The sequence below is a fragment of the Callorhinus ursinus genome, unplaced genomic scaffold (genome assembly GCF_003265705.2).
Source record: "Callorhinus ursinus isolate GAN/ISIS: 27379988/994484 unplaced genomic scaffold, GSC_fseal_2.0 scaffold16, whole genome shotgun sequence".
NCBI classification, from domain to species: domain Eukaryota; kingdom Metazoa; phylum Chordata; class Mammalia; order Carnivora; family Otariidae; genus Callorhinus; species Callorhinus ursinus.
Genome location: NW_027397078.1, coordinates 10904591 through 10917065, shown reverse-complemented (window position 1 = coordinate 10917065; position 12475 = coordinate 10904591). Strand labels below are relative to the sequence as shown.

The 12475-nt window shown below is 42.0% G+C and overlaps 1 protein-coding gene across 4 annotated transcripts in view; it reads left to right on the top strand.

The window, feature by feature from the left end:
• SYTL5 (synaptotagmin like 5) overlaps nt 1–12475 on the top strand; it is a 269646-nt gene that overhangs the window by 202698 nt on the left and 54473 nt on the right. For all 4 annotated transcript variants that reach the window (XM_073901928.1, XM_073901927.1, XM_025857705.2 and 1 more), the window contains 5 exons: nt 2366–2458; nt 3065–3130; nt 6264–6442; nt 8354–8453; nt 10069–10230. In XM_073901928.1, coding sequence (XP_073758029.1) covers nt 2366–2458; nt 3065–3130; nt 6264–6442; nt 8354–8453; nt 10069–10230 — 600 coding nt within the window. The remainder of the gene's footprint in view (nt 1–2365; nt 2459–3064; nt 3131–6263; nt 6443–8353; nt 8454–10068; nt 10231–12475) is intronic.

Here is a 12475-nt window from a genome sequence, read left to right as displayed (position 1 = left end):
ATTATATTAGAGATCTAAGTTTATATTGCTTGAAATTTTTTACTATAAAAATGTATTGCTTGCAATCCCCATCAAAATACCATCCACTTTTTTCAAAGAAATGGAACAAATAATCCTAAAATTTGTATGGAACCAGAAGAGACCCCGAAGAGCCAGAGGAATATTGAAAAAGAAAAGCAAAGCTGGCGGCATCACAATTCCGGACTTCCAGCTCTATTACAAAGCTGTCATCATCAAGACAGTATGGTACTGGCACAAAAACAGACATATCGATCAATGGAACAGAATTGAGAGCCCAGAAATGGACCCTCAACTCTACGGTCAACTCATCTTTGACAAAGCAGGAAAGAATGTCCAATGGAAAAAAGACAGTCTCTTCAACAAATGGTGTTGGGAAAATTGGACAGCCACATGCAGAAGAATGAAACTGGATCATTTCCTTACACCACACACAAAAATAGACTCCAAATGGTTGAAAGACCTAAGCGTGAGACAGGAGTCCATCAAAATCCTAAAGGAGAACACAGGCAGCAACCTCTTCGACCTCAGCCGCAGCAACTTCTTCCTAGAAACATCGCCAAAAGTAAGGGAAGCCAGGGCAAAAATGAACTATTGGGATTTCATCAAGATAAAAAGCTTTTGCACGGCAAAAGAAACAGTCCACAAAACCAAAAGACAGCCGACAGAATGGGAGAAAATATTTGCAAACGACATATCAGATAAAGGGCTAGTATCCAAAATCTATAAAGAACTTATCAAACTCAACACCCAAAGAACAAATAATCCAATCAAGAAATGGGCAGAAGACAGGAACAGACATTTTTCCAAAGAAGACATCCAAATGGCCAACAGACACATGAAAAAGTGCTCAACATCGCTCGGCATCAGGGAAATCCAAATCAAAACCTCCATGAGATACCACCTCACACCAGTCAAAATGGCTAAAATTAACAAGTCAGGAAACGACAGATGCTGGCGGGGATGTGGAGAAAGGGGAACCCTCCTACACTGTTGGTGGGAATGCAAGCTGGTGCAACCACTCTGGAAAACAGTATGGAGGTTCCTCAAACTGTTGAAAATAGAGCTACCATACGATCCAGCAATTGCACTACTGGGTATTTACCCCAAAGATACAAATGTAGGGATCCGAAGGGGTACATGCACCCCGATGTTTATAGCAGCAATGTCCACAATAGCCAAACTGTGGAAAGAGCCAAGATGTCCATTGACAGATGAATGGATAAAGAAGATGTGGTATATATACACGATGGAATATTATGCAGCCATCAAAAGGAATGAGCTCTTCCCATTTGCAACGACGTGGATGGAACTGGAGGGTGTTATGCTGAGTGAAATAAGTCAATCAGAGAAAGACATGTATCATATGACCTCACTGATATGAGGAATTCTTAATCTCAGGAAACAAACTGAGTGTTGCTGAGTGGTGGGGGTGGGAGGGATGGGGTGGCTGGGTGATAGACACTGGGGAGGGTATGTGCTATGGTGGGCGCTGTGAATTGTGCAAGACTGTTGAATCACAGTCTTGTGATTCTGTACTTCTGAAACAAATAATGCAAGATATGTTAGGAAAAAAGAAAAAGAAGAAGATAGCAGGAGGGGAAGAAGGAAGGGGAGTAAGTCAGAGGGGGAGACGAACCATGAGAGATGATGGACTCTGAAAAACAAACTGAGGGTTCTAGAGGGGAGGGGGTTGGGGGGATGGGTTAGCCTGGTGATGGGTATTAAGGAGGGCACGTTCTGCGTGGAGCAGTGGGTGTTATGCACAAACATTGAATCATGGAACACTACATCAAGAACTAATGATGTAATGTATGGTTGATTAACATAACAATAAAAAATTTAAAAAAATGTATTGCTTAAATAACTGGGAGCAGGGTTGGGGAAGCCAGTCTATCATGAAGGAGAAGAAAAGTAGAATCTGGAATTTTGTACAAGAATCCAGTGTCTAAAATAGTTTACTCTGTCAGAGAGGTTTTTAAGATCTATTTCCCCATCTTGACAGTATACACACACACCCAGACCCCTTTTTTTAATTAAAAAAAATAGTAATTTGAGTACATTGCCCAAAGCTTAGAGATCAGGGAGGTAAAGTTGAAACCCAGGTCTGTGTGATTCCAAATTTCATGTTCTTTTCGTAAAGCAAGCACCACCAGGCAGGAGACCCCACTTCTCTGATGAAGTAATTCAGGTTGAATGGATAGCAAAAGAGAAACCTCAGGATAGGGTGATTTCTAGATATTTAATTAGGATTTTTTAGGTATTTAAAAAGAAGGTGGTTTTTGAAGTGAAACTTCTTTCTAGGAAAGAAATAAACCAAACCACTGATTTTCTCCTCCTTCCTTAGGGCTCCTTGGAAGAGACTGAGGAAGGTGTTCATGACTTAGCGTCCTCCCGGTTTTCTGCCAACACCCACAGTCTAGCAAGTGGCCTGTCAACTGTAAGCACTTCTCTAGCATGTGACTGGAAGCTTCTTCTTTCCCTCATTGATTTTTCTGTACTTTTCCCAAAGGAAGGAGGAATGTTCTTGAGAATATGTGTGACAGTGAGTTAAAAGTCACTCTAATCTCCTGCTTGCCCTTTCCACACAGAGTACTTTTTGGTCTAATTTGGTGTGAGCTTTTCCTTCCCTCTCCTTCCATGGTCCTCACCCAGTTTTTAAAACCTCTTTGCTCCCTAATTCAGGCTCTCATCAGCTCAAGCCCATAAACTATCACAGTTCTCTGCTGATACCTTTCTTTCCCTGCCACCGTCCTGTCTGTCTCAAACTGTCCACCATGCTGTTGCCGTTTTCCCAAAATACATAGCTAGCCAGCTTTCTCTCCTACTCAGACACTGTCCCTAGCTTCTCACTCACTGCCTATAGAATAATGTCCCTTCTTACTTTCATGCTCCTGCCTTTGCTTGAGAGGTTGGCTTTAGGAGCTCCCCGTCCTCATCTACATTTGTGTGTATGTGCCTAAAAATCTTTTTCTTTGCTCCTCTGATTTCTGTCCGTTGCTCTAATACCCTTTTTTCTTTTGACCTTTGGACGACTTTCTTAAAGAATTCTCAAGCAGGCTCTGACAGGAAGTGGACCTACCTAAATGTCCCTGATGCTGACTCAGACACTGTGAGTTTTCAGTCTTTCCTTTTCCTTATTTCCAACCATGCTTTGCAAATTTCATGGTATGGGAAGTCTGATTAGGTGGGCAGTTTTTCCAGCACTTATCTTTCTCTGACTTGTGTACAGTTAACTAGAGTTTCTCTTTAAAGGGTAAACAGCGTTATCGGAATCCAAGTATCCCAAGGAAAGAAAAATTCATTAAACATTAGCATCCGAGCGCCAGTCAAAAGACGTATGGTTCAACATGATTTACCATTAATGAGATACCTTTAGAATAAACATCTCTATTTTAAATCACAACATTGGCTCAGTTAAGAGCATAAAGTTTGGTTAGTAGGAAAATTGCCTTAGCTGCCTTAATTTCTCTCAAGCTTCAGCATTTATGGGTTTTTAAGTTTTCTTCTATCTTTAGGGGCCCCCTGCTTAGTGAGGACTTCTTTGAAGATGTGGCTACTGAGAGATGTGTTGTAGACAGGACTGAGTGATATGAGGAGGTGGGAAGGCATGCTGGGGAGGTCCTCAGACTAAAAATCTGGAGCTCTTGCTCCGTGTCTTGGCACTGCCAATAATTTCTGTGAGCCAGTGTTTTTTCATATGTAACATGAGGGGGTAGGGGCTTATTCATGAAGCCCTTGGAGGTCAAAGAATAGTCCATGGACCAGCAGCCTTGCCTCACTCGGGGCAAAGACTCTAGCACTTTGTCAGTTCACAGAGCCCCTAGTGATTCTTTCATCCCACCTGAGCCAAAATTAACACCTGACTAACCCATTTATTAAGTAGCTAGTGATGTGAAATATTGGAGTTCAGGAGCGAATTCTTGAAGCATCTTTGGTGCAAAAAGGTGGTTTTATTAAGGCATAGGGACAGGGCCCATGGGCAGAAGGAGCTGCACTAGAGTTGTGAGGAGTGACTTGATTATACACTTTCAAGTTGGGAGGGGGTTGGGGATAGCATAAGTCTCTAAGGAATTTGGAAGCAAGATTTCCAGAACCTTGAGGGGGCTAGCTGTTGTTAGGGTAAGGTCATTTACTACTGTCTAGTAAAACCCTAGTCATGAGACCCTTCGGATGTATATCAGCGAGCCATATGCTTGGAGGATGACTGCTAACCTATATCTTGGGGGCTAGTAGAGCTAAAGGAAGTTTCCAAAGGGATTTTTATCTATTAAAGAAGACTTATGGGATCCTGGAGGTGGGCTAATGTCAAGCTAAGGTTGCCTTTTGCCTCTAGCAAAAGTATTAACATTGAGGCAGTTGAGTTCCTGGAGGAAGGTCACCCTTCCTATCTTAGGTATTTGTCAATGGGCTGCAAGGGAAATTTAATTCCTTTCTATATTTCCTGTGCCTTTGTTCTCCACACCAGTTAGGTCAAAAAAACTTTGTAAGCACTGGTATCCTAACAAGTTAGTAGACATGCAAAACAATAATACACATACATTGAAAGAAAAATAATTTTATTCCATTCTTAAATAGCCCTTAATCCTTATTAATGGGACATGGGTACCTGTTGGGCACTTCACAACCACATGGTTGTGGTTGCTGTCCAACCACCACTTTTGTGGTGGACAGCACCACTTTTATTTTCTGTTCCATGTTGATTTTTATGCAGTACTTGCTTATTTTTCACAGCAACTGTCGAAAACTCAGCTTCACACAGGACTTAACTGAAAGAATAAATTGTGATTTAATGTTGACACTGTGAACTACTGCTAAGAGTCTGCATGGTGTCTGATCGATGTCACTGTGTTTCCCTTGAAATTTTAAAATACCCCGCGGTCCCCCCCCCCGCGGTCCCCCTGTGAGGTTGCTGTGGTGCTCTGGGATGCCTCAGTACACATTTTGCAAACTGTGGACCTAGGAGTTTGTTAGAAAAGAAGACTCTGAGACTGACTGCATCAGAATCTTCATTTTAACAAGATCCCCGGGTGATTTATGTGCAATTAAAAGTTTGAAAAACACTGCTCAAAGCCACCTGTTACTATGAAAATTCTGTTTTGTTCTAGGAATGGGAAAGACAAATCAGCTCACTCACTGGCTCTCTTGAAATTATAATTTCTAAGTAATTAGGGAATTCTTGGTGTACTCTTGACCTTGACTTAAGCTTAGAAGAGATACTTGCCACATGGCCCGCATCCTGTTCTTTGATCAGGCTCTGAGCAACTAGAGGAATGTCATGACTTTTGTTATGCATAACAGACAAAAGTGGGAAGTCTAGGCTCTGTTTGTACTTACTCTAGTCCTTCCCAGTGGTTCACAGACAGGGCTCTTGAAACTGCTGGGTCACTCATGAAAGCCTTCCAAGTGGTCTCTTGTGACAGTCATGTTGCTAAGATACAGTTTTGGCACTAAAGGATAATTTTGTTACATTTAATTTAAAATGTGTCTCTTGTCACTAGTGATTTCAAATAAAATCAGAAATTTTATTCATTCTGGTAGATTTGGACTTTTTTTTTTTTTTTTACATTTTATTTGTTTGTTGGTGTGTTAATTGATTATTTAGTGTTCTATTTTTGTGGGTGGCTATTTTACAGAGGTTCACAAAGCCCTGGTCTTACACTACCTATGTAACCAAAACAGCGGCCTGGGGAATTCACAGCAGCCAAGGGTAAATGACGTTCTGGCATGCCCTTGTTTATGGCTGCAGTTAGGGCTTCCCAGAGACTGCTGGGATGCTCTCTGTGGGTGTCAGAGAGAGAAACTTGTGGCTCCTGCTCGTACGGAATATAGGAGCTTCTCTTTGTCCTGATGGATGCATTCTAGACCTTGGGGTAGGTTGACCTTGAGTCTACCAGCGAGAGAGGCAAAAGCTACAGGGGTGGGGAGAGGACGCGGGATTGGAAGTGCTTCAATGACCCTGTATTCGTTAGAAGTGAATAAACAAAGGCTATTCACTTGCCCCTCTCCGCAGGTTTCCTGCCTTCCTTTCCAATACTCCTTAAGTCTTCTTGTCCCTTGTCAGGCTTGGGTTTTATACGGTACCCGAAAACCAAACAAAACAAGTGATTTTTGCTTTCTTCACTCACCCTGGACTTTGCTGCTCCTTATAAAGAATAAGAATTATAATTGAATAAAGGGGGTGGATTCTGTGTAGAGCTAATTAGAATAACCCTGGACACCTCTTCTCATCTTGTTTATTCCAGACCAGCCTTAACAGCATGATGAGTGTTTACAGTGAAACAGGAGACTATGGCAACGTGAAGGTCAGTGGTGAAATCCTTCTCCACATCAGCTACTGCTACAAAACTGGCGGGCTCTACATTTTTGTCAAGAATTGCAGAAATCTGGCCATAGGAGATGAAAAGAAACAGAGGACAGATGCGTAAGCACGTAGCATATTCCTCGAACTGTTTCAATCACTGTTTTCTTTGTCAGTATGTGTGGTTTTGTCTTAGCATTCCTCTTGATTCAGAGCCTTCTCAGAAGGTCGATTGTCATTTTCCTCTTGTGCGACACTTCTAAATATTCTCTAAGTGTATGTATAAGGGTTGTGTCCATGATTATCTGATTTTTCCAAAGCCACGAGTTGATATGATTCAGGACTGACATATTTGTAATTTACACAGAGGCAGCTCTATGATAGAAGCTGGCTGACACATCAGCATACCCCGGGATCTCTGAGTATCCCGTTCTGGGAGACCCTCCAGAGAAAATCACCAAGCTGTTAGCTTAATTGAACAACTCAAAAGGACAATTTTGAGGTTCTCAGGATTCCAGATATTAGCTGGGAGGCAGATATGGACCATTGGTACATTGGAAGGGAGCTAGATGAAAGATGTGTCAGGGGCTCCCAAAGTCATTGCCAGACTTGATGATTTACTAGGAAGAGTCACAGGACTCCACTTGTCATAAGCAGCAGAGAAAAAAGGCATGTGTGGTGAAGTTCTGAAGAATCCAGGCTTCAGCTTCCAAGCATCCTCCCCCACTGGAGTCACACATGATGTGCTTAATTCCTCCAGCAACAAGTCGTGGCAGCACCAACTGTCACGTATCAAAATTCCAGTCTCCGTGAAGGAAAGCAGGTGTTCTGCCTAAGCCATATTGTTTTTACAAATAGTTTAGTCACAGTGAACCACTTACATCTGCTCTGGGAGTGATGAGAATCCTCCTAAAATCCAAGTTTCCAGATGCCGGCCAATGGCAAATGTTGTAAGCAGGCATTTCCGAGGACAGCAATCTGAGGCCAGCTGTGTTACCCCTTTCCTCCATAAAAATAGGTGACCTAGGTCCAATAAACAACTCAGAGAAGCTGTTTCCAAGTGTCTAAAGATAGACAAATGGGAATGGGGCACCTGACTGGCTCAGTCGGTGGAGTGTGCTTGCTCTTGATCTCAAGGTTGTGAGTTCGAGCCCCCATGTTGGGTGTAGAGATTACTTAGTTTATTTTTTTTTTAAAAGATAGACAAATGAGTGGATTCTGAGTATAGATGGGTCCACCTACTTCCTCAGCTGAATATTCAAAGGGCTTCAGGACCAGTATAATCATTTAGAGTAGCATGGAAAGAGGTCATCTAAAGCCCTGGTAGATGTGCTTCACAGCTCTGGTAGCACCTTGTACGTTGCAGTCTTGTACATCTTGTGCATTTCTAAGTTTGCCTTGATACCCCTGCTCCAGGAAGCTCCTGGGATATCCCAACACAAGGTGTCAGGTAGAATTGCTTTTGTGACACCAGGTTGTTATTTCCTATTTGTTCTTTTTCACCATTTTCCTTCATTCATCCATGACCTTTGATTCCACTCATCAGAAGTTCTGACATCGGAATAGAGAGCAATATAACCCTACAGTATTTTGTGAGACCATTGATCCTATGAATAGATGACATCTATTGAGAAGTATAACATGTCAGCTCCCTGTATGTATCAACCAGTTTAATCCTTGCAATGCTGTAAGTTAGATACTGTTATTATCCCAGTTTTACAGATGAGGAAACTGAGGCACAGAGCAGTTAAGTAAGTTCTTGAGTTTACCAAAACCAGTGAGGCATGGAGTGATTCAAGCCTAGCTGGCTTGACTTCAGAGCCCACACTCTTCATCACAATACTTTACCGCTTCTCTCTTATTGGAAGCCCAGAGTTATATTTTAAGGTGTCCTGCCATGTAGACTACATTCTCTCTGGTTCTCTCATGTTTGCTGGCCTATTCCCTTCACCTCTTTTATTCACTGAAATTCCTGACTATTCCTTGCCAAGTAGATGTCTTTCAATAATTACTTTCATGTTTTATCATCTACAGTTATGTCAAGTCATACCTTCTTCCTGACAAGTCCAGAAACAATAAGCGCAAGACCAAGGTCAGAACAGGCACCAATCCAGAATTCAATGAGACACTGAAGGTAAGTACATGCTTTCTCATATTCACGCAAGTGATACCATTTTCATATCCTCACTGGTTTAAAATTGACTACGGAGGATTTGCATGTCCAGACTTAAATATCTTTTAGAAAAGTAGAATTTGAATAAATTCGTGTCATGCCCTTGGCTTTCCTAACAGTTTTTGGAAAAACTGTAAACCACCCTTACTCGGCTTATTTCTCGCTGCTGCTAAAGTGACACCTGGAGTAAAGATGATCCAGTGAAATTCCATCTGAGCCGGGGCATCTTGTCAAAAAATATGTTTCACCCTTGGGAAAACTGTTTTTCCTAGTTCCCCTTAAAAGGAGTTTGTCACAGTTTTGACACTAACTTAGCAAGTCACTTTGTGCACACTCCTCATTCTGCTCACACAGCATGAGTATGTGCTATTTCTTGTCAGGTTTCAGAGTTGGGCTAAATTTAGGCCTGTGGTTAATGAACAGTGGAGATGCACGGCTGGATTTGAGGAACCTCAGGGGAAGTGGCCCCGATAGGACATGACCCAGGCCCCGATCCTGGAGATATTCTTTCCCCCATGGGCTTCTATGTAACAACCCCTTCTCCCACCCTGGACCAATCTAGCCTGGTAAGAAAGATCCGGAGAGGCTGGAATGTAGAAGTTATTGCCAGTCGCAGGGAAATGTATGGACCTTGTACCCAGAGTGAGGGAGTCAGAATCCACCATAGCAGGAAGTTGGTGAGTGGGGACATCCATCAGTGGGGTCATGCATGTTTGGAAGCAGGAGCCAGTATGAAGACAGATCAAAATGAGGATGAATGAATACAGGCAGGGGGTGAATCTGGTGGCTCTAACAAGGTAGCAAAGATGAGCCCAAGCAGAATAGATAGAGTGACATGGCAAATTCAGGAAGCAGGGAGCCAAGGTCAATCACGCCAGGACCGGCAAAGATGGGTATAGAAGCAAATCCAAGTTCAAGAAACAGTCTGCAGTGTGCCTCAGGTGGGAGTTGCATAGAACTAGCAGGAAGTTTGAGGGTGTATAGGCATGTGGCTGTGGTTCACATTCTGCTGAAAAGGAAAAGCTACCCCAGCAGTATTTTCTTTCCGCTCAGTCTCTGTATTGGTCTCCTCACTCCTGCACTTATGCGAGACTTGATGAAGTTTGGTGTTTGCAAGTTTCTCACTGAGGATACTTTCCTGGATTTGGGGGTTCTCGTCATAACTAAAATAAGACAGAGAAGTTGGAGAGTTGATATAGCAAACATTAAGCTTACAAAGGAGAGGTTGAAAAACGATTCGCAGATGAAAACGGGGTAAAACTGGAAAGGGGACAGTCTTCATTACCTAATACTTTTAATATACTATTTGAAGTTTATTGACTTCTTCCTAAATAATTGGCTGATACATCTTTCAGTGCGAGGTCTAACACAAAATGAGTTCATGGCATAGAACCCCCGTTGTAGCATAAACAAGGAAAAATACAGTGGGCTTGTGTGTGTGTGTGTGTGTATGTGTGTGTTTCATTCATGTTACTAGTGTGTATGATCTGAAAGATGACGAAAGTAAATTTCAGCCTGTGGTAGAATTGGGCAGAGCCCTCCACATGGAGTGTGATGTTGTGACTCTCGTTTGCAGTACACCATCAGCCACACCCAGCTGGAAACAAGAACTCTGCAGCTCTCAGTCTGGCATCATGATCGATTTGGACGTAACAGCTTCCTTGGGGAGGTGGAGATTCCTTTTGACTCATGGAACTTTGAAAATCCAAATGATGAGTGGTTTGTGCTTCAGCCCAAGGTAGGAAATGCCTCCAGATTAATCGAACAGTTATGGAATGAGACAGGTTAGGAACAAAATTGATGTCATAGGCCTAGAGAATCTGAAGACTTCTCTCATTTTCAAGTGGTAATCTGAACAGATGAGTGCAGCTGATTTTGGAATAATATAATACATGTAAATCCTTTCCTTGGAACTCCTTCTTTAATACAGACCGTCTGTACAATGCAAGTCACATAGTCCTATGTATTATTAATTTGACTTACTAAAAATGTACTCATCATTTGAAGGTCTCCATGGATTAAAAAAGGGGAGTACATTATATGATCCTATCAGAAAGAGAAAGCATTCAATTTCCCATAGACAAAAACAAATCCATAGAGCCAATCAGTCTTAAAACATTCTCTCTATTCCCCATTCTCCACAATTCATACATAAGCAGGAGTGGCCTTGCCTTGACTCACATGAGGAAGTAAGGAGTAGCTAAAGTATCTGGTTTCCTATATTCCTACTTTTGAGATTCATAACCCAGGTTTTAAGTTATAGTCAGAAAAACAGTCTTAAAGCTGGTTCTAGAAATTAAATGCAATATAGCATGTTCTAGACCAATAGTACCTTGGATTCACTCTATGCAACCGGAGGCTCTCTACATTTATAGTAATTCTTAAGTCGAAAGTGGGATGAGAAAAGGTCACATTTATGTAACCGAAGATTGTTCTTTATATACAGAGAGGCAAAAAGAACATGATGGTAAAGATAGTAGACTCAGTTCAGATTTTCTGGGTTCAGTCCTGGCTTCATGACTATCTGTGTGACACTGGGCAAATTAACTTCCCAGACTTTGATGTTCTCGTTTGTGATATAATAACTGGACATATCTTACTGGGATGTTGTGAAGCTTGGAGAAGCACTCTGCAATGCTCACAGTATTGTGTCGGGCACGTTTTAAGCTCTCAATAAATGCTAGGTAGTGTTTATGTTACATCAGAATCCTTGTATTGCAATTGACAGAAACCCCAGCCCATACCACTCAAAAAAGGAAATTACTGACCAGTGATTATCAAGCATGGCTTCACCCAGATAACTCACATCGTATCAAGGCCCTGGACTCTCTTGGTCTCTCTTCTCTGTGTTGGCTTCATTTTGAGACTCTGTGCAGTTGGCCTCCATCACTAGCTCTACTATGCTTCTCTTGGACGTTACAATACGTGTAAGCCCCTCCTCCTTGCATCACACGACCCGGGAGAGGGAAAATGCCCTCCTCTTTCCAGCAGTCCACCCAGCACCCTGGGCCTGGTTCTCCTCATTCTGATGACATCATTTGCCCATCCTGAGCTAATTGCCGTGGCCGGCCAGGGAGGTGAGGTACGTTGGCTGACTTAAGACAATCAGAATCTACCCTGGTCCTGAAGGTAGTATTGCCCCAAAGGAAATCCAGGTATAGTAGTTCTAAAGGAATGGTGAGTGGAAGCTGAACAGCAACACATGCGTGGATCAGCAGCAGCAACAGCATTGTTCACCACAAACATCATGAGGTAAGTATCATCATTTCCATTGTATCTGAGGAGATGGAGACTCAGAAGTTAAATACAACTTTCTGGTAAGAGTTTTAGAACTATTGACCTCAAGCTTGGTATAAATCCCTCATGGAAAATCTTTGGGAAGTATAATTGGGCTGTGGGTAAAATTAATAATAAAATATAATAAAAGTCCTTAAACATAAAATAACTTCAAGCCCCTGACTGACAGAAATATGATAGGAAATACAAGAGTCACAAGAAATAAGTCTGCAAGAGTGTAACATTCCCTTGACATTAAGCATGGAAATAATTGGTCATTAAACACTGAATCTCTTGGAGTGAGAAGCCTCACCATGAAGGATAGCACTTAATCTGACTCAACAGTCTCCTGTCACTCGCTTCCTTTTGTGTGTGATGGGTGAGCACCACAGAATCATAGTTAGAAAATGTCCAAGACATTATGTGAAGCATGATGCAGATGAAGGACAAATAACATTCATTTTAGTACATGAAATTAACTTGTCATAAATTTAACATTAAAGCACATAGGGGCTCTTTGGAAAACAGCTTGGAACGTTCCAGTCAGTTTCCTGGAAATGGTTGAAGGACTTGCGCTGGGATGATATCTAAGCTCTCCCAGGCATATCCTCTGTGCTTAGGGACCAGCCACTTTCTGTGGTAGTCACCTTCACATTGCCACTGAGTGATTTCACTTTCTTTTATTTTAAAGATTTTATTTATTTATT